General features: G+C 41.3%; 1 protein-coding gene across 5 annotated transcripts in view; it reads left to right on the forward strand.

Moving 5' to 3' along the window:
- The window catches only part of TENM3 (teneurin transmembrane protein 3), a 592,885-nt gene that overhangs the window by 474,756 nt on the left and 95,136 nt on the right, over positions 1-22,993 (forward strand). For all 5 annotated transcript variants that reach the window (XM_032869853.1, XM_032869854.1, XM_032869855.1 and 2 more), the window contains 6 exons: positions 3,327-3,541; positions 9,402-9,612; positions 10,152-10,253; positions 10,449-10,643; positions 11,828-12,028; positions 18,258-18,443. In XM_032869853.1, the coding sequence (XP_032725744.1) occupies positions 3,327-3,541; positions 9,402-9,612; positions 10,152-10,253; positions 10,449-10,643; positions 11,828-12,028; positions 18,258-18,443 (1,110 nt within the window). The remainder of the gene's footprint in view (positions 1-3,326; positions 3,542-9,401; positions 9,613-10,151; positions 10,254-10,448; positions 10,644-11,827; positions 12,029-18,257; positions 18,444-22,993) is intronic.

A 22,993-nucleotide genomic window follows, 5' to 3' on the forward strand; every position in this document is an offset into this window, starting at 1 on the left:
AAAAGTAAGTGCTTTTATGGCATTGAAATACAATTTGCCCATATTAAGTTGAATTCAAGTATCTATTTTTTAAGTCTTTATTTAAATTCCAGTTAGTTAACATACAGTGTAATGTTAGTTTCAGGAGTACAACATACTGAATCATCACTTCCGTACATCTCCTGGTGCTCATCGCAAGTGTCCCCCCGCCCAGCCTTAACCCCCTCACGTATTTCCCCCATCCCCCACCCACCTCCCCGCTGATAACCATCAGTTTGTTCTCTAGAGTTAAGAGTCTGCCTCTTGGTTTGTTTCCCTCTCTCTCTCTCTCTCTTTTTCCACTTTACTCATTTGTTTCATTTCTTAAATTCCACGTATGAGTGAAATCCTATGGTTTCATAGGACATGGTTTCATGTCCTTCTCTGATTGACTTATTTCACTTAGCATGATTCTCTCTAGATCCATCCACATCATTGCAAATGGGAAGATTTCCTTATTTTTATGGCTGATTAGGAACTACATTGTGTATATGTACCACATTCTCTTTTTCCAGTCATCCATCGGTCAGTGGACACCTGGACCCACTTCCGTAACTTGGCTATCGTAAATAATGCTGCAGTGAATGTCAGCAGGAGTGTATCCCTTCGACTTACTGTTTCTGTATTCCATGGGTGAATACCCAATAGTGTGATCACTGGATCATAGTATCATTTTATTTTTAACTTTCCAAGGAGCCTCCATACTGTTTTCCAGAGTGGCTGCACCACTTTGCACTCCCACCCACAGTGCAAGAGGGCACCTTTTTTCCACATCCTCACCAACATCTGTTGTTTCTTGCACTGTCGATTTTAGCCAATCTGACAGGTGTGAGATAATGTCTCATTGTGGTTTTGATTTGCGTTTCCCTAATGATAGGTGACATTGAGCATCTTTTCATGTGTCCGTTGGCCATCTGGGTGCCTTTGGAAAGGTGTCTTTCATGTTGGAGACCAGACTGTTAAGCTGGCTTTCAGGGCCTTCCACAAACTGATCTCATTCTCCCTTTCTAGTCGTATCTTCTGTTACTCCCATGACAAACCCATTACTGTCTCCCATTCCCTCAATATACTCTGACGACCAAATGCTTTACATACATTACCTTATGTAATTTACCTTACAATAGTTCTGTGATTGCATTATTATCACTCCCCTTTTACAGATGAGGTTTAGAACCAGAGATTTAATATTTTCCTTAAGAGCAGGGCACCTGGGTGGCTCAGTGGCTTAAGCCTCTGCCTTCGGCTCAGGTCATGGTCTCAGGGTCCTGGGATCGAGCCCCACATCGGGCTCTCTGCTTAGCAGGGCGCCTGCTTCCCCCTCTCCCTCCGCCTACCTCTCTGCCTACTTGTGATCTCTGTCTGTCAAATAAGTAAATAAAATCTTTAAAAATATTTTTTTCCTTAAGAGCACCAGTCAGTTATTGACAGAGCCAGGATTCAAACCCAGTTTGACTGACTCCAAAGCCAGTTTTCCTAACTTCTTTTCTAGCCATATGGATCTCTCTGTTCACCATCACTGCAACACTTAGCCAATTACACATCCATGGTTTGTTTGTTTGTTTGTTTGTTTGTTTTTAAGATTTATTTATTTATTTGAGAGAGCGAATCTCAAGCAGACTCCCCACTGAGCATGGAGACTGACGTGGGGCTCGATCTCATGACCCCAAGACCTGAGCCGAAATCAAGAGTCGGACACTTAACTGACTGAGCCACCCAGGCACCCCTGCACGCCCAAGTTTTTAATCATAATGTTTACACCAAGTCAAAAACCTTACCCTACCTGTCCTTCAAAGTTTACCTCTGAGTTTAACACTTCTGTGAACTTTCAGCCACTAGACTACTGTGATACCACCTTCTTCTGACCTGTAACTATATATGGCTTTAGATCGTTCTTAAGCTCATCAAATTCATGGTGGTGTTTTCCCAGCCATATAATTCGTTGCTTGATGGCAGAAACCATGGAAGCCAGGGTAGATAAGCAGACAATCTCTAAGATTCTGTTCTTTGGTTTATATTTCTATCACGTGTAGTCCTATGTCCCTGGTAAATGCTCAAACATGGATTCAGTGTTAAACTAATAACTTTTCATAGATAGAAAACTCTGTCCTCCTGTCATTAGAGTGAGATAGTTCACAAGTCTGTGATTGAAATTAAACCCTCTAAATTTTCAGTTGACAACTCTGGAGGCTGTTTTGTAGTTGATAACACATAATACTATGTAATACCTGAATTCATATTCAGAGTAACATTAAAAAAGTCATAGTAAGTCACCTTTGTGACTTTAAGTAGTTTGAATGGACAGAGGAAAATTTTCCAGTTTCATCCTGTCCCTCAGCCTTCATGGGCCTTCTCTGAATGAAAAACAATGTGGTTTTATTTCTATTGAAGGCAAATGGTAAAGCCTCCTCTGTCACATGCCCTGTCAGAACAGTGAGAAAGAACCTTAGCAAAGAGGGAAGGAGGGGAAAACCATACCCAAAAATATGAGTCTTGGATCTGTTTCCTAAAATCAGGAACTGGTAGAGACTTAGGGAGGACAGAGCTTTTGTTCCTTGGTTGAATGAAGGTCATTGAAAGGGGTAAGGCAAGTATGCTTGGTGAGGCCATGAGTGAAACTGAGATGAGGGCCAAAAGAAAGAGAAACATTATGGCAGGCCGCTTCACTAATTTTGTGAGAATCTGAACTTATCCCTCCCTCCCTCCCCCGCCTAATGTCCCCACTACCCGTTCTCTGCCTCCTTTCCAGCATCTTGAGTTTTTATTCACTCTAACGCAGAGTTCAGAGGGAACTACATGAATCTGTGCCATTGATTGGTTTTGTTGTTTGCTTAAAGATTGATTTGGAAATCTCCATAATCCATTCTGCCTTAATTTACACTTTGCAGTGCTATGGTACATTTAGAAGGACTGATTAGTAACCGACTTAATCTCTCCCAAGAAATAACAAGACATATATTTGTAAGATAATTACGTTTCAAGTGATCAAGAAAGACGGTAGGTGTGAAAAGAGTTTCAGTAATAGGCATACCTTGGGGGAAGTCAAAGGATTTTTACTTAAATATCTTAAAGAATGTGCTAAATCAGAATTCGTTGAACAACAGTAGCTCACAGAAAAGCTTTTAAAGTGAAAATTATATTGAAACCTTTCATTTATCAGAAGAAAGAATGCCTGAGCATTTAGTGAAAAGAACTTTCTGAAAGGGAAAGCTGTTTTGTTGTTTGAGGCTTTTTGCAGGGTGGGGGGGTGTTAGTTGTTGTTGTTGTTGTTTTAATTTTTCATCGTTTTTCAATGGATCTCTTCCATTCAGGAAAATTAGGTGGATTTACCCAAGAAAATAACACCATAGATTCTGGAGAACTTGATATTGGCCGAAGAGCGATTCAAGAGGTTCCTCCTGGGGTCTTCTGGAGATCCCAGCTCTTCATTGATCAGCCACAGTTTCTTAAATTCAATATCTCTCTTCAGAAGGATGCATTGATTGGAGTATATGGCCGAAAAGGCTTACCCCCTTCCCATACTCAGGTAAAAGTAAGCTTTGTTGTCAATAAAATGCAAACTGCTAGTTTGCATTTTTAAAGTTATCCCGTTTCTGAAGTTCAGCTGTTCAAGGGTTGGCCCACTTTCGTACTGATCTTTTACAGTGAAAAGAATTCTGAATGTAGTTTACACTTGAGGTTTGCAAGTTAGTAGGAAGCACGGCATTTTCTTCCTGACTTGCGTTAATCGTTATTGATGCACTAAAATGTACTAACATTTGTGAGTAACTGTGAATGAATATCGAACGTCCTCAGAGCACGTAGGAAAACATCATGGATTTTCCAAGTGGTTTAAGAAGATTCTATGAGGATTTCAGAGGATCTTATTCTTTTCATGTGATACATGCACGTAGCATTTTCATCTCAAACATTGTATTCATGCTGTTGAAAATGTATCGTATTTTTCCTACTTAATGCCAGACTTACAAGTAAAGAAATTATGGGAACATAAACATAAATAGAGTGACATGAGCTTTATCAACTCAAGCCACCGTTTCCTCAGAAAAAGGGACAAGAGAACTTCCATAGATAACCAAGGCTGATCATCTACGTGTGGTTCTCAAAACAATTCAAATACCCTTCAGTCCTACATTCAAGGACCTTTAAAGTCGATCCACTTGCGTGAAAATTATGTCACAGTAACAGTCACAGAGAGCTGCTATCAGTAATTCTGTAGGCTTTTTCATAATCTAATACTGGATCAGGGTATTTAAGTTGGAAACTGTGATTTAAAAGAGGTCCCATTATTCTAGTGCCTTGGTGGCTCAGTTAGTTGGGCGTCTATCTTCCATTTGGGTCACGATCTTGGGGTCCTGGGATTGGGCCCCATGTTCAGACTCCCTGCTCAGTGGGGAACCTGCTTCTTTCTCTCCCTCTGCCTCTCTTTCCCCATGCTTTTGCTCTCTCTCTCTATCTCAAATAAATAAATAAAACCTTAAAAATTAAAAAAACGAGGTCCCGTTATGTCTAAGAAAAATTATTTGAATAACCTACTATAACTTTGGAGCTTGGACTTTTCCTAGGGTCAACTATTACGTTAGTCACACAGGAATTCCAAAAATGTAATAGATGGTTAATTAACACTGACAGTCGGATGAGCCTAAAGTTATACTTGATAACCAGTTTATTTACCCATAGAATTTCATGCAGATTTTAATTTGATTTATGAGATGCGAACTGGAGGATTTTCAGGTATGCTTTAGAGTATGCAATTTTCTGAGAAATGCTTTTTCCAAAACCTAGGAATATAAGTTCTAAAGAAAAATTGATCATATGCCAATAAAAGAGTCATATTCTTTAAAGAAAGAGAAGAAAGAAACTTAAACGTGCTTTCTTTTATGTCACCATAGATCTGAGGAAGTTTCATATACATATATAAATTATATAGCTGTGAAATCTTTGAATATCATGCTTTGGTACATTCATTTTTCTGATAACATTTTTCATATCTACATTATTAAAGTAAATGCCTGTGATCCTTGAACATTAAATTCTCCCCATTGCGGGGGTGCCTGGGTGGCTCAGCTGGTTAAGCGTCTGCCTTCGGCTCAGGTCATGATCCCAGGGTCCTGGGATCGAGCCCCACATCAGGCTTAGTGGGAAGCTCAGTGGGAAGCCTGCTTCTCCCTCACCATAGGCCTGCTGCTCCCCGCTGCTTATGCTCTCTTTCTCTCTGTCAAATAAATAAGTTAAAAATCTTTAACAATAAATAAATACTCCCCATCGTGTGGCAGTGTACAGTTTAAACTTCTGATTGCAATTATGTTTGATACCTGTTTATGTCGTATGTGACACAGAGCACGAAATAATAACCAGATTGTTTTAAGTAGAAGTGGATCTCTCTGACTTCTCTGAAAGCAGAGAGATTGCATTTATATCAATAGTCCGGTGAAATAGAGAAAAATAACTTTTTCACTGGAACCAGATACGTGTTTAAATCACTTTTTTTATAACTGAAGAAATATACCTCCGAAGCTAATTAGCGCAACAGTGAGCACAGAACCTGTACATTCCAGAAAATAAATTCAAAAGAAAATTGTTGTGTACTTTAAAGATTTATTTAAAGATTTAGGGTTGACTCTTTCCAAGTTCTATATACCATATGAGATTAGGGAAATAAAAAGTGCGGTTTCAGGTTTTCCCATAATTCTTCTGGTATTTAAATACAATATACATGATATCCACTTTTCCTTCCTACCACAATATATGTGTTTAACTAGATGACGGCTTTTCTGAAGCTCCACAGTTATTAGCGTTCCTTCCTCTGGTTTATTCAAGATCAGCAGAGCAAACAACTGTTTCTGAGTTCCATGTTTAAACATGAAATATGCTATAAAGTGGCCCAAATTGAACATTTCTCTGTTTCTGGGGAACGTTAAATAAATCAACCTGAAATAATTAAAATCGGCCAGCCATTCAGAATAGTCACTTGAGTTTTGAAAGTCTTTGTGACCCTTTATAAAACTGTCCATTCGATTGTTGCCAAGGAATCAATTGACTTTCTTCTCCCTGATGCCCAGTTCATTCTCCTGGACAGTTAGAAGCCTGAGGAAGCAATTTAACGCTTTACAGTTGACAGTGTACTGACTATCGTTTAAGTACGTTTGCATGAAGGCTGCTTCCGAATGGTAGCTGGAGACCTGAGTTCTGAACGCATACACCCCTACCACTCTTTGACCTTGTGACCCTGAACAAATCACTTCACTTCTCTGCATCTGTGTCTGTCCAGAAAATGAAACCGTTGGATCAGATGATATCTAAAATCTCTCCTTCCTCTGTATGCCAATGATTTACAGCAAGACCATGCCACCACCACAAAGTTGATTTAAAAATGGGACCCCTGGGGGGCTCAGTGGGTTAAGCTCCTGCCTTCGGCTCAGGTCATGATCTTAGGGTCCTAGGATCGAGTCCCTCATCAGGCTCCCCACTCAGTGGGGAGTCTGCTTGTCCTTCTGCCCCTGCTTGTATGCTCTCTTTCTCTCTCTCTCTCTCTTTCTCTCAAATTAATAAATAAAATCTTTAAAAGGAAATACAGTTAAGTATCCGTGGATTCTGAGTTCTCATCCTTTTTTTAAAGATTTTATGTATGTATGTATGTATGTATGTATGTATTTATTTATGAGAGTGAACAAGTCGAAGGCAGAGGGAGAGGGGGAATCCGACTCCTCACTGAGTGGGGAGCCCATGTGGACCCTGAGATCATGACCGGAGCCACCCAGATGCCCTAGTTCTGATCCTTTTAATAACTGAATTGAGTTAAGCATATGGAGATAGCTTAACTGCTCAGAAATGAACCAGTAGGATAGCTTTATCAAGTCTAACCTTTGTTTCATGATCACTTCCCCAAAGTGGTGAGACTGAACGTTATCCGAAAAATAGCTTAAGATCCTAAGACTTGCCCCCACAAAAAAATCCATGTCTCTACCTAATGAACAGGCATTACAGAGTAAAGCCAGTAGCCCAAGTCTGTTCATAAGTGGAGAACTTTACGCCTGGAGAACAAAGGTTTACACCTGGAGAACAAAGGTTTTAAATATTTTTGTTCTGTATCATTTGTTTAGTTTATGTGGGTGTAGGCTTAGAGTTAAATAGAGGACTTGTCTTTAGATATTTGAATAGCCCTCCTGAAGGCCAGTGTGAAATGCCCTCCAGGAGAGCCTAGGCAGATTCTCAGCAACTGTGGCCTCCCCACCCCACTACTTCCCCCCCACCCCACTACCCTCCCTCCAGACTCTGCAAGCCCAGCCTCATTTTATTGTTCACAGTATGATGCAAATAGTGATTCCCACAATGAAGGTGGGGAGTTTGAAAGACCAGTTAAATCTCAGAGTTTCCTCCCTTTCAGTCTTTCAGTTACTGAGTTTAATATCAGAGGAGAAAAATGTTTATATGCAAAAGAGCCATAAAAAGAAACTTCTCCCTGCCTCTTTGCCATGCTAATATAAATATTTAAATCTGATGAGAAAACGAATGGCTTATTTGAGATACAGTCACCTTTAGAAAATGCTGCATTCATTTTCCTCTGATAATTTTGGAATACAATTCCAGTGAAAATTTTGCAGGTTAAATATCCACACTAGTGATTATTTTCATCCTTGTAAGATAGAAATGAAAAAGAGTTGCTGAATGCTAACCGAGTTATGACTTTTTTGTGTGTATTTCTCATCGCTACATGATGTCATGAGATAGTTTTACTACACAAAAAAGTAACCAAAAAATGCTTTTACATTTAAATAAGAACTTTAATATGTTGGAAACTGAATCAGATATTCTAAATTCTGTCCAGTAGTAACGTTAGAAGTCTGCAATCATTTTGGTGGCGACACATTTAATCATGAATCTCGGAATCCCGATGGCTGATTTTATTCCAATTTGATTGTATTAAGGGATTCATATAATAAACTTCTCTTCCAACAGAGCTCTGATAAAATTCCATTTCAGAAATCTATCAGAAAGTAGAATATTGGTGATTCACAGAGATAGTGCTATAACCTTCTATATATTTCACTGTAGCATATTTTTCACCCTCAGGAATAAAGTAAAACCAAGTAAGAGTCTATAGAAACTGAATCACTCTACTTTTAAGGAACTTTTGTCCAACAAGTTTATTAAAACCATGTTGGAAAGTCTCGGCAGTGTCTTTCAAACTCACTGCGTTATCTCTGGTTACAGAGCCTTACTCTTACCAGTCACCTTCCGTATTTTTAATTATCTTTAAATCCTCCAGTTGCATTCTAGCTATCCCGTGCTCATGACTGATCTTACTAAACCAAAAATTAAGCTTAATGACATCAACTTCATCATAAGAACTGGGCAGAGTTCCTGCCATCCCCTCAGAACCCCTCTGTTGTTGCATTTTCGGGAGTGGTGAATTTTTTTGGACTTGAATTTTTTGGCCAGTACAGAGATGTACAGGCACCTTGATATTGGTTTTTAGTTTCACCATAACTAAGGACAAAGCCATGGGTTTGTCCCTGGTGCCTGGGATGGTAACATCAGGGTCACAGGAGCACCGTGAGTGGTAGGAGAGAGCTGAGCTTCCTTACAAACTAACTCCACCACTTACGAGGGATCGAACCCTCCTTGAGCCCCTCAGGGGTTGGTTTCCTTCATCTTTACAGTGGAAATACCAATGCCATCCTAGAAAGGTGGCCACGAGGATTCAGTATTGAGTATTCAGTAAGGATAGAGTACTTATCGTGACAGTTGTTACCACACACAGATTAAGTAGGAGACGACCTGAAGAGAGGATCTCCCAGTCTAGAATTACGTTGCCAGATTTGAAATGTTACTGGCTTGTGGTTGTAGCCACACACGGCCTGCACTCATCCAACTCTTTATGAGTTGCTAGGTTTAGCTCTATCTCTGGAAACTGATCACCCACTAAGGGGGAAATGGTTTGTGAAGTTTGTACACGACAGCAGCGTGCAGTGGGCAGAGTTAGATCATGGTGTCTGCAAATGCTCTCCGTAGAGGGACCTGTCCATCAGGAACCATTTCCTGACATTGTCTTTTTTTTTTTCTTTTAAAGATTTTATTTATTTATTTGACAGGGAGAGAGATCACAAGTAGGCAGAGAGCCAGGTAGACAGAGGAGGAAGCAGGCTCCCTGCTTAACAGAGAGCCCGATGTGGGGCTTGATCCAAGGACCCTGAGATCATGACCTGAGCCAAAGGCAGAGGCTTTAACCGACTGAGCCACCCAGGCACCCCCTGACATTCTCTTTATCAGAGCAGAGGGGAGACTTCAGAACAAAAAAATAAAATAAATTAAGTACACAAAGCGAGAAGCAGCTACAACTGAAATGCGGCCAGGCACTAAACCTCTGTCCTTGTCCTGCCCCTCAGTATGACTTTGTCGAGCTCCTGGATGGCAGCAGGTTGATCGCGAGAGAGCAGCGGAATCTGCTGGAGCCCGAAAGGGCAGGGCGGCAGGCGAGATCCGTCAGTCTGCACGAGGCTGGCTTTATCCAGTACTTGGATTCCGGAATCTGGCATCTGGCTTTTTACAATGATGGGAAGAACGCGGAGCAGGTGTCTTTTAATACCATCGTCATAGGTAAGAATGGTCTTCAAAGCCATCTTTTTCCCAGGCTGCAGCCTAAACAGGGTGTTGAATGGAAACTCGGTTGTCTTCTCGGATTGGTGTGACTCCTAGGTTGAAACGTGAGACATATTTTTAAATGGTTTATTTATGAATATGTGACATCCCGTGAAGCACTGGAAGGACCTGTTCTTTGGAAGCATCCTGGAGGACGGTGCTTCTTGAAAAACAGTTAAAAACATCTGCATTTGTGACGAGCACTGGGTATTATAATTGACTAATGAAACATTGAATGCTACATCAAAAACTAGGTGCTATACAGTGGCTAACTGAACATAACAAAAAAAAAAAAAAAAGAAAAATGTGCATTTCAGATGGTAGTGCTTTGCTTTTACTACTCGAATAATCTGAGGTCAATGAATCCTTTTTTTTGGTGATGGAGCAGGCCATCCATCATTCCCTCCATGCTAAGCTAAAATGATCAAAGAGACACAGTTCACCTCGTGCAAGGAGCAAGCCTTACCCTAAGCGTTCCTTTTCTCTCTCTTCTTCAGAGTCAGTGGTGGAATGCCCGCGAAATTGCCATGGAAATGGAGAGTGTGTTTCTGGAACTTGCCATTGTTTTCCGGGATTTTTAGGTCCGGATTGTTCCAGAGGTATGCATGTTAGAGCCTTTTCTCAAGCCACTAGAAATAAGCTGTAGAAAGATGAGGAATGCAGAAAACCAGCAAGCCCAGAAAGGAACGGGGAGAAATCCTGCAAGCTCCGCGTTCCGACGACGCGTCGCCTTTCTCTCGGGGTCTCGCCCGAGAAGGTGGCTGTTAATGCCTCTGTCCTGTCTTTTTTCACAGCAGCCTGTCCAGTGTTGTGTAGTGGCAACGGGCAGTACTCCAAGGGCCGCTGCCTCTGCTTCAGCGGCTGGAAGGGCACCGAGTGCGACGTGCCCACCACGCAGTGCATCGACCCGCAGTGCGGGGGGCGTGGCATCTGCATCATGGGCTCCTGCGCCTGCAACTCGGGGTACAAAGGAGAGAACTGCGAAGAAGGTAAACGTGCCGGTCTTTGCAGAAGCCCGTGCTTGGCCTCCGAAGGAGATGGTCTTTGCAGTCTTCGCGCAGGCTGGTGCATGTTTTCGCGTGCCTCCTCCTGGAAGCAACTTGGATCTCCTTCGTTAAGGCCGCATCGTTTTGTTCACATTTTAACCTATAAAAGGCGCAAATGCCAGAGAGCCCCTTTGCTTTCACTTGGGTGAATCAGCCCTTCCCCCCCCCCCCCCCCCACTCTGAGGAAAGAAGCAAACATTTGTGTCTTGAAACCAACAGTGGACTCTTCTTCTATTTCGCTTTGTTTTGTTTATCTTCGCTTTTGGGGGTTTTTTGTTTTGGTTTGGCTTGGATTTTGTTTTGCGTTTTTTGTTTTTGTTTTGTTTTTTACAGTTTTCCACACTGACGCCAGCTTGTAAGTCTAGCATTTTGGCGTCTTGAGGAAGATGCACTCACTCACGTAATACGCGAGCGGAAAAAAGTACGCCCTGGGCTTGTTCCATGACTGTATGTAATCATGATCGTCAAGATGCTATACTGTAAAGTGCAGTTGAATTGTTTTCCTCCAAAAGCAGAAAAGCCCCATTTCCGTTCTTCAATCAAATTGATTTTATTGATCTGCCCACAGAAAGTAATGCAATTAAGTCTCTGGAATTAAATTTTCAGGCCATTGACCCTACAAGTGTAAAGTTTTATTGAGTCCAATTGCTAAATTAAATCTCATCATCTAAAGCACATTAAAGTGAATTAAGAAGGATAGAGAGTATGCAACTCGTTTATTTCTCAAACAGTTTGAGGGTCCCATGCAGCTGCCGGGATTCCATGGTTGTGGATTAGGTCAACCCAGACAATTCCGTTACGAGGAGCCAATACTTATTACTATCTGATTAAGCAGAACAGAGAGCAATCGCCTGAAATCTCAGGAGCATATATGTGTGTAATTTGTGAAAATTATGTATCCTTGCAAGAGTTTCCATTACCTAAATGGCATGATCCTGAATGCCACATCGTGTGATCCCTTTGCATTTCCAGAAACGAGTTCTTGCAAGTGGGAGGGAAAACGTTGAGTCTCCAGAAGTTTCATATACACCAGACTGGGATTTAATTCCTTATCCTGCATGCACTATATATGTGAGACACCTTCTAGATTTAATTATGAAATTGTTCCTCTTTTCTCTCTACTCCAGCTGACTGTCTGGACCCCGGATGTTCCAATCACGGCGTTTGTATCCACGGGGAATGTCACTGCAGCCCGGGGTGGGGCGGTAGCAATTGTGAACTAGTGAAGACCATGTGTCCAGACCAGTGCTCTGGTCACGGAACGTACCTTCAGGAGAGCGGGTCCTGTACCTGTGACCCTAACTGGACTGGCCCAGACTGCTCAAACGGTAAGGCACATAAAAGCAGGATGATTGGGTGCTTAATATTGTGTAGCTAAAGATGAAGATACTTTAATTTCTAAAAACACACTTATTATATTTAATAGATTTTATTAAAGTTATGATTTATAGAAATACATGCTCCAAGTAATGAAATTCCATTGCCTTATAAGAAGGAACAGGCTAGGTCAATTCGTCATTAAAATTCCTCCTTTAGCAGCATGGTGAAGAATAATATTTCATTTGTGCAAAACACTCCGTCTTCCTAACTCTCAAGGCCCGTGTAGAGCTTGGGGACTTAAAAACGCCCGTTATCTCGTAACAGAGAAGCCTCAGTTAAAAAAGTATTTGACACCATAAGGCTAAGCAGGATCACAAAAGAGTGTACAGATATAGATATTAGATGTGCAGAGCGGTCCAACACTGATTATTTTTTAATTATAATAATATGATTGTAATAAAAATGGCAGGTAGTAATTTTTTTCCCATCAGTCAGTTTGTTACTGAGTAGTAGCTCTGTGCATGGCATGGAGATGAGCCCCATGAGAGTAAAGAATCATTCTTACCATCTAGGATAGCAGCTTGGCTTTCAAATTCGTGACCGTGACCCCATAGCCTCAAACAGTTTTACACTGTGACCTCCTGTGCGTACACCTAGACCCACATAAGTGAAACAAAGCTTTACAAAGTGGCACACACGGATACTTTTCTCCAAGTATATTCTTTTTTTTTTTTTAAAATAGTGGTTGTAGCCCATGAATTAACTCCATGACCACATTCTTCCCACAATGTGAAAAGGTGCTGTTCTAATCTAGAAGACTACAGTTTAATTGGGGAGATGAGATTGAGCACACATGAAATATTTAGAAGCCAATACATCCCAGTTTAATCTTTTATTGCATATCACATGGAATAATATGTAAATAAAATCAACATTCAGAGGAGCGCTCCTGCCTTGATGCACATTGAAAGTTTTCAAGGAGATTTTTGATTCACGTTCATTGCCTTCTTTTAAAGATGGCAGTTAGCATGGGGCTAGGAGGAGGTATTTTCTGACGAGGGGAACAGCCTGAGAAAGTACTTCAGAGCACAGAGTCTGAGAAGAGATGCTTGGATTCATGTCCAACCTCTACTAACAGCTGTGTGAACTTAGGCAGACTACCGTATGTTTTAGTTTACCCATCTGTTAAATGGATTTAATCAGGGCCTTCTTTACAGAGGTGCTTTGGGAATTGCTTGAATTAATGTCTATAAAGTACTTAGTGCAGTGCTTAGCCCAGAATAAATTCCAAACCTGACTGCTGTTACTATTATTACTACTACCACGACTACCATCAACAAAGATACAACTATGACAATAATGTTCCCTACACGGGAGAATCAAGACAAGGTATTTGGAGGCCAAGGTTAGGTGGGGCCCAGTTCCGAGGAATGTAGCTTAGCAATGATGGTTCAGACAACAAGAATGCACTCCCCATGAGGATGCAGCCCACCCCTGTGAAGAGAGCCGTATGTGAGAACTCCCCGATTGATTCTATGTCAGAGAGGGTGACGAGTCAGAATTTGATGGCTGGGAGGCAAGTCTGAGCTTTCCCAGGGTGTGAAGTGCTGAGAGCGTGAATTCCTTTGGAGTTCATAGACATGAAAAGGATGAATCTGAGGGCCATTTTAAAGGAGACCTAGACAGAGCTTGGTGAAGAGATAGCACAGGAGTTGATGCGAAGAGCCCGTGTCTGCAACCAGGATGGGCTGGGGCAATGGTCATGGCTCTGGGGAAGACAGGGAAGCTGGGAGGGAGGGGGCGAGGGGCCAGGCAGGATGCAGGGGAGGTGATGGAGAGAGACAGGTAAGACATGGAGGAGAGGATCCCTTCTGTATGGAAAAGTGGAGGAGGAGAAGAAACAAAAGAGGGAGAAGAGGAGAAGGAAGAGAAAGGAGAAAACAGAAGGACAGGTCCCTCTAACACTGTTGAGTCCTGGCTTCAGGGAAGGGCAGCTGTCTATCCTTTAGCCCATCCACACTCCATGCCTTCTTCTCTGAAGCCCTGTGTATAAATGAGTGGTTAAGAGCAAGGAGTCTGGAGCCTGGGTTCAGGTCTTGCGTTGGCCATTCCCTAGGTCTATGGCATTCGATCAGCTATTTAAAATACTTCTCTGTGCCTCAGTTTCTTTACCTGTAGCATGGGGTCAACATGTACTACCTTATACAATTGTCCTAAGATGGAAATGAGTTAATTATGTGAAAAGCACTTAGAATAGTGCCTTAGACATGGCAAGGACTTGATAAGTATGACCCGTTAATAGAAATGGTGGTGGTGATGGTGGTCATAGCTGTGGAGGTAGAATCCTGCAGGCTAATTTAGCCTCTACATTTTGCCATTGTATTCTCCATTGATTCAGAGGAGCTTTCACATGAAAGTACTGCTTGGTTATGGTTCCCCCAATTGTGAAATTTATGAAATGCAAATTAGTTCATTTATTAGTATAATCTAGCGGCATTAACCTAAGAGAAATCCCACTAGGCAGTGAATTAACACACTTATTTTAAGAAGAAATAAAAGACTAGTATTTTGCAAATCACTCTTCCCTGGCACTTTGAGAAACTTGGATGACATGACTGCTACCCCCAAACCCTCATGGGTATGAGAGATGTGTGTGCCGTTCTTTGCCGACTGCAGACTGAGTCCTGGAAGCCCACACTAAAGACAGTTGTGTACAAGCTAAGTTGTGATATTGATGAAAAACTTCTGTTGACACTCTAAGTAGATACCCTAGGTAAAGGGACAAAGGGACAAGTGTTGCACTTTCTTCCTTACATAATTACTCTCATTTCCTCTCGCTCTCTCTTCCTCCTTTCTCCCTCCCTTCGTTCTTTCCTACTTCCCTCCCTCCTTTTTCTTTCCCTCCTTTCTGTTTCCTTCCCTCTCTCCCTCCCTCCCTCCTTTCCTCTTTCCCTCCCTCTCTCCCCCTTCTTCCTCTCTCCCTTCCCTTCATCCCTCTGCTTCCTTCCCTTCTCCCTCCCTCCTCCCTGTTTCCTTCCTTCTCTCCCTTCCCTCATCCCTCATCTCTTCTGTCCTCCCTCATCTCCCTCCTTCCCTCTCTTCCTTCCCTTTCCTCTACCTCCCTCATTTTTTGGCCATACATTTTTGGAGGCAGACAGGTTTATGTTTGTTATTGCTTCGTAGAAATACGAGTTGATTCACAAGAGCTTGGAGAACCAGAAACTGGTTAGAAAATTCATAACCACTAGAAGAAATAACACGTACAGGACAAATGAGAGTGAAAACAAAGACTAAAGGGGTGGGATTATAGAGGATCTTGAATGCCTCACTAAAGAGTTCTAGGAAATCATCACTGCCCAACATTATCAAGCATAGGTGCAAGGCCTGATTTAAATAACACATTAACTTGTTTTGTCCTCTGTTCTTAAAAATGTATTTTATAATCACAAGCATCAGAATAGACATTTCATTATTTCTGTTGAGTTTTTATTTCCTTTTCTGTCTTCTATACAAAAAAAATGCATCCCACCAAAAAAAAAAAAAAAGAAATCCAATTTAAAGTTTATAGATACAATTATTTTTATAGTAAAGCTACTTGGTTCAAGTATCTTACGCCTTCATAAAATAAGCATAATAATACTAGCTATAAAATAATACTGATCTGAAATATTGCCATTCTAATTTGTCTCCCACAATTATCGGAGTAGGAAAGAAATAATGAAACAGCCCTTTCTGTTTCATATAATGTTATTTAATACATTACCTGAATTTTTTCACAAAGGATATCTGGTAATTGACACCGTAGTTCAAAAGACAATTCAGCCTTGGGGCCCCCAGCTGACTCAGTGGAGCATGTAACTTTTGATCTTGGGATTGTGAGTTTGAGCCCCCCACTGGATATAAAGATCAATTAAAAAATTTTTTAAAAATAAAATTTTAAAAGATAATCCAGTCTTCTTCATAAAATAATACTGCCATGAATGGCAAAAAAAAAAAAAAAGTAGAGATGTTAATTAAAAGATTAAACTGACTGCCAAAATCACCTATCATTATTTTACATATTTAGACTGATTATTTTTCATGCTGATATTATTACTTTGCCAGCTGAAAATCTAATTTTGCTGGATATAAAATGACTGCCTAGACATAGTGGGTGAAGATCTTCTTCCTATGCATCTTTACACCCCCAGTGCAAAGAGAAAAACATATTAAACTCTCAGTATAGAGAGTTGAATCATGAACACAGTACTCTTCTTGGAAGAAACTAATTAAGTGCAGGCGGAAAAAAAAAAGGGACTTTATTAAACTTTGCTAGTAGCTGCAGAAAGACAGAAAACTTACTTGGAATTATCAGGAAAGATACCAAATATGCATTTATTTGCCCTCTGAAAATATCCTGGTTCATGTGCCTGCAATTTATCTGCCTGTGGCACAGCTGCCATTTGAAGTTTACAACAACATTGCTGGTAACTTACATTTGTGGCTGAAAGTTTACTAGCAGCATTATTAAGAATGTCTAACTAACTGAATCCCAAAGCAAAACACTTTACCAGCTCCCTCTTTCGTTGTTGTAGAAATGACCTTCAGATATCCAAATACAATAAGAGTAGATTCTCCACCTGCAGAAACATTTGGTTAAGCTGCAAAAAGAGAAGAAATGAATTATTTCCATCAGAAAGTTTAGAGGTTTGAAAGCAACAGAGCTTTCCTCTATCTTCATCAGCAGTTTGTCCATTAATTAGCCCTTCAACTCCACTTCAATTACATTAACTCTAATTAATAAGTTCATTACAAAGATTGACGCACCTTGCTCAAAGCTAGTGTGCTAAACGCTGATAAACACCTTCACCCTAATGAAAAATTGATTAGATTGAATAAAAGGGGTACCTCAGAAAGAAACCTCTCTCTTCTGGAGCTGAGTTGACGTTCTGTGCGTCTGAAGTTAATCACCATCTTGGATCTCTTAATCAAAAATTTAATTCAAACGAGATGGAAAATCTGGCATGAGAAAACACAATACCACTCTCTTCCCGTTAATAGTCCTGGCTGTTGTTTATAAGAAATATTACAACTCTCACAGTGCCTTGATACAGTGTTTAAAATTCTGCAGGAATGAGAGACAGAATTAAAGTGTCTGAGAAATGTTACTTGGGCAGCGAGCAGGGAAAACAGGAGCATGTGATTATATAAACAGTTACTGTTTTTTCTTGTAAAAACAAGGCTGCAGTCCATTTTCTGTTTGTTAGAAATGCTTTCAGGTTTTTATTGTTCAGCATTTTTATTTTTTCAAGGAAACCAGAACCAAGCAGTGGTCTTACAATGGTAGAAAAAAGAGAGGTCGTTGATTTTATTTAACTTTATATGTAAAAAGTAAAATATAAAATATCCTTCTGAATTCTTCCTGGAGATCAAAACTATCGTTACTATTTTAAAGTCCTTTGGTCATTTCTAGCACACAAAAGACCTACTTTTTCCAGTGACAGACTCAGTAGTTACCTATATTTTAAAACTGGGTTTCCATTGTGGTTTGTATCTGTTCCATAGTACAAATTTCCTGATTAGGAAGAACAACAATTTCTTTTATTTAACCATCATGTGTGTGTATCAGAAGCAAGCGGAAGTGAGTCCTACAAAAGATTCTTTTCAATTAAAAGTTTCTAAATATTTTAGAAATTTAAACATTAGGAGTAAAAATAGCCCCTTTGCAATACTTGCTATAGGGGTGAAACCCAACTTCTGTTAAATACCAGACATGTTTCGACACTGAAATATTCTATTAATTTTCTGTTAACTTGATGTATGTGTTTGTATGTATGCGTTTGTCCTCAGCTGCCAAACGATACTGAGATATATTACCTGTGTATTTTCCTCTCCTTGTGAATGGTGTGTTCTGTTTTGTTAGTAACGTCTGTGTGTGTGTTTACACACACACACACACACACACATACACACACACACACACATATATAATAGGGGATTGTAACAAAATTCTCTTGTATATTTTATGCCCAATCACAGCAGCCTTTGAAATTAAATGACGACTGAAGAAGTTAACTTTTACCATGTGAATTTCTTACCAGTCGATGCTAAAACGTACTGAGTCTATAAATACTTTTCATGTGTTTTTCAATGGTTCTGTTTTTTGAGTTGAAGATGGAGCCCTGCTTACTCCACACCCTTTTTCCCTCCCCGATACCCTCCCCGCCCTTCCTGCTCTGCTTCCTCTGTTCCATGCAGAAATCTGCTCCGTGGACTGCGGCTCGCACGGAGTGTGCATGGGGGGCACGTGTCGCTGTGAAGAGGGCTGGACCGGCGCCGCCTGCAGCCAGAGGGCCTGCCACCCGCGCTGCGCCGAGCATGGCACGTGCAAGGATGGCAAGTGTGAATGCAGCCAGGGCTGGAACGGAGAGCACTGCACCATCGGTAGGCCCCGCCCCCCGCCTGCGCAGGCAGGGTTGCTCGGGCTGGTTTCCCCACCCCTGCTTGGAAGAGCTGGTTTTCTGAATTGCTTTTTCAAGTAAGCCCATGTTGCCTAGGCAGTTCAGTTCTTTTTCGAGCAGCTGTCACAAGTATCAAGTACAAGGATTTTTTTTTTACTCACTGTGTTTTGTGATGGCCGCAAAAATGGACTCACCTGAAGCTGATTTCATTTGTTTCCTGTAAAGATGCTTTCATTGAATATTATTTTTCAGTGTTCCATAGGGCCATTGCATAACAGCAATATTTTTCACTTTAAAAGAGATGCCACAGTGGGGGCCTTTTTTGGCTTCCCTAGATTCGAGCGCCAACCATCTTAGCACCTGTCGATATATTTGGGTCTTTGAAAAAGAGGTTTGATTTTTTTTTATGACTTTATTTTGTAGCAGCAGAAGAAGTAAAGTAGAAGGAAATGCACAAGGCTAGATGTTCTAAAAGTTATATGCTAACCCTTCTTCAGATATGATGTTGGTGAAACTCTGTAGGTTAAATAAAACAAGTAAGTGTTTAAGATCAAAATGTTGGTACATAAACGGCAGTTCGCATGGAGGCAGAAGTTTCCAGAGCATACATAGTACTATATTTTCAAGGTCTTCAGTGCCTTTGCTTTCTTACTATTTGAGTCACTGAAATTTAAATATTTAATTAAAGAAAACATAACAAACATAGGTAATCAATGTCTACCTTACTTCCATGAAAGTGTACAATGTTCAGTATAAATGACACAGTCCCACAAAAATTTCATAATCTGAGGTATGGTGTTTTGTGTCCATAGGGTATAATTTGGTAAAACTGTTGGAGGGAGTCTCAGTATCTGTAAAGATCATCTTCTTCTGGTACAGCTCTAAGTATTATGTACTTTACTTTCTTGCTTACAGGAACTGACTAGCTAGGAATTTTTTCATCGGGAAGTTGAAATCACATACATTTTATAAATTGTCACAATCTTTACGGAACTTCAAGTGAGGTCCTTTCCGATCTTACTGACACTGCTGGCCTCTGTTTTAAGGATGGTGATCTCCCCCCCCCCCCCCCAAGTGAGGGTCCACAGAAGGGCTCACAACTCAGAGCACTTGTGCTCATGACTGTATTAATTGTCAGGAAGGAAAAATCCCCATTAGGTGGTGTCTGGAGAAATCCACACACAGGCTTCCTGTGTTCCTTCTCTCCCACCAAGAGCAGTCACGTGGAGCATGGACCTTTCTCCCACAGTGGGCTACACCAACACGTGTGCGAAGAACACGTGCTTCTGTTGAGGGAAGCCCGTTTGAGACTGAGAGGTTTTTATTACGGCTGCTCTAAGAGGGCACCTCTGTCAGCCACAACCACCAAAAGTCCAGATCCTCTGAGGGAAAGATTCTCCCAGTAGGCAAAATCACCCTCTCATTGTAAAGAACATCCAATCTTCTAGATGCCAGCCAACCACCAGCCCTGTAGACTTCTACAGGTCAGGCCCCTGGTGTTAACTCTTACCTGGAGACATCCGTAGGGTCTCACTTGTTGACTAGGAGCTCACTGCCTTACATCTGGGAACGTAGAGTTCCCCCAGAGGAAAACTGCAAGTGGGCAACGTTGCTGGCATTCCCAGCGTGCTCATGGCCATGAGGTTGCTATGGCTTTCCCCTCCTCTATTCCTTAAGAAAGCCTCCCAGGGCCATGGCTGCCTATTGTTTATGTGAACCACACTTGTGAACTACACTAAAGCAGAAAAAGTTGACAACACAATCTGTGTCGCTTTCTGTGGACACAGGATAATGCAGCACCCGAGACCCAATCGCTCCATGCCCCAAATCCCAGCATGCCCACATTACCAGAGGCAGGGCAGAGGAGAGAGACCTCTAATCATACTCCGTTAAATTGGGATGACCCCACCACCCGCATACCCCTCAGAAAGGAAGTGGTTCTAGCTGGGGCAGGGGGGTGGGGGGGAGTGTTACATTTTTGGCTACGTGGATCCTAGGAAAAACAGCAAACACGTGGATGGATATACAGCTTGGAAAAGCAAGAAGTGTACTGTAAAGTTTTCTGTAGGCTAGTTTAATTGCCCGTAAACAGTTACTAAATAAATCATTCTGTTGATGCCCTCCCTGACCGAGGCAACAGTACCTGGTTAGTTTCCTACAGATGAACTCTTCTTGGACAACTTCTCCATTGTCTGGGAGCACACAAGATGTTTTGTTAGTAACAGGTCTTTTCTGTACAATTTAGCATATCTTGCCATGGTTGTTAACAATTCCATTTTCTATTGTTTTATTTTATTTTGTTGCTCTTACACTCCATAAGAGCATGTGGGAATAAAGGACCTGCTTTGTCTAAAAATGAATCTTCGGAGTGGACCCTTTAAAAGATGTAGAGAACCTCAGCTCACTGTTTTGCTCTTTTAGACTATGAGAGCTACTTATTCCAAGTTTTGTCTTGCAAGGATCCAACTACTTTTTCTGGCTTTCTACAACCTGTGTATACATCCACAGTGAAGCCTAAGGGGCCATTTAAAAGGAGACCTTTTGTGAGCCACAGGTTTAAACAACCCAGGAAGCCACAGTACATTTTCTCATTTGGGATAGTTACTGTTCTGTGCATTTCCTCTCAGTTTCAACACTTACACATCTGGCTGAAAGAAGTGGCCACTTTATGAAAGAACAATCCTAAATCAGGCAGATTTTTCTTCTTCTCCCGTATTGTGTTCCATCTCATTGAATACAAACAGGGAGGTTAATTGAAAGAGAAATGGAGGAGAAATTAAACAGTTAGAAGCAAACAAAAGTTCCCAATGGAAAGCAAAGACTGTTCTTCATTAGTCATCTTACTGTCTTCATAAACTATTCACGCTTTCGTAAAACCGTAGGCATTTTGATAGTAAAATAGGCTGTGAGTTTAGAGTGCTCACTGAACATCCTATCTATCTGAAAAGATTCCGTCTTTATATTTTTATTAATGTGTCCATATTTTCCTCTTATTCTGAATCATGTGTTCAGCAAGTTGGGTGTAGTAATCATCAAGTTCATTGTCCCAAGTCCTTCTCCTTTCTGGGGCTAGACTTTGACTTATGGTGCATGCAGATGGAAAATGCAGCAAAGGGAAATCTTTTTTTTTTTTTTTTTTTTTTAAATTTTTAAGAGAGAGAGGGGGAGGGGAGAAGGGGCAGAAGGAGAGGGAGAGAAAGAATCTCAAGCAGGCTCCATACCCAGGGCAGAACCTGATGCAGGACTCAATCTCATGACCCTGAGATCACGACTGGAGCTGAAATCCAGGGTCAGGCATTTAAGAACTGAGCCACGCAGGTGCCCCAAGGGACATCTACTTTCAGCGTATCGTGATTAAAATAAATATTTCTCCCGTCCTCCCCAAAAAGCATTTATGACTGTTGGACCCTTTCGTAAATAAAGAGAAGTTAGTTTCATGATTCAACCACAGCAGTTAACCACCAGCAATTATCACTACCATAGTTTAATAGTAATAGCACCAGCATAGTTTGCTCAACTACCCTGATGTCATCCTTTGTATGTGACCATTCCAGGGCGGGTCAAAGGATTAACACACCCATGTTCCTATTTTTGTTTCTCGTGAGATAGGAAAGATGTAAGAAAAGGGATAGGACCCAGAAGCAAGTTAAAACATATTAACTGTAATTAAGAGCTTTTGTAAGTAGGAGTTGATGTAACTGGAATATGATGTGGCCGTCTCTCTGTAAACAAGCCAGAACGGTTCTGTATCAATCAAGGGCAGGTCTGCTAACTGGGAGATGCTTGTCTTGGGCGAATTCAGTAAGTTCACTGTTAATGTGTTTAATAGAAACCAGAGTCTATGTCCATGTAAAGGCGGCTTCCGTTGCCTCAGTCCCCCGTGTTCTTCTTCTTGGTGAGAAAGACAGCAAAACTGCTCTCTGGCCTGTGGCTGGAGTCAATTAGCCACGGAAGCAAGGGTGCCACAGCGGCCTCTGCAGAACAGATGTTTGTGCACAGAATCCCCAGCTCTTGAGTGCCATACAGCTAAATATTCAGGGCAAGGATGGATCCTAAGTTACCACATTTTGAGCGTGACTAACCCGTAGCTTCCCCAAGAACTCTTCTTGGTAGCAGTTGCTGAAAAGAGATTGTCCCTACAGTCACCCATTTGTGTGTGAGAGCCCTGGAGGTCATAGGCGAGACTGTGACCTCAAGGGGTGAGCGGCACAGGGCTGGGTCCTGGATAACACATTTGATTGTTAGCTGCCATGGAGATTCTCACAAATGTAGGGAAGGCTCCGATCTGTCTGTGGTTGGGTGAATTGTCTCCCAGAGGCTGACTGGGATTTCCCATTTCCCCACAGATGGTAATGGAGAACGTGGGCTTACGCTGTTCAAATATTGGTTAGATAGAATGAAGAACCTCAAGTTGAAAGACATATTTAAATCCTGGAATGAGATCCCAAAGAAATGTTTTCATCTCGGCCCCTATAAGCTTTGGCAATACTGTAATTATTCAGTTGTGAAACACTGGGGTTTTTGTTTGTTCTT

This window comes from Lontra canadensis, unplaced genomic scaffold (assembly GCF_010015895.1).
Source record: "Lontra canadensis isolate GAN:19392208 unplaced genomic scaffold, GSC_riverotter_1.0 scaffold39, whole genome shotgun sequence".
In the NCBI taxonomy this organism is placed as follows: Eukaryota; Metazoa; Chordata; class Mammalia; order Carnivora; family Mustelidae; genus Lontra; species Lontra canadensis.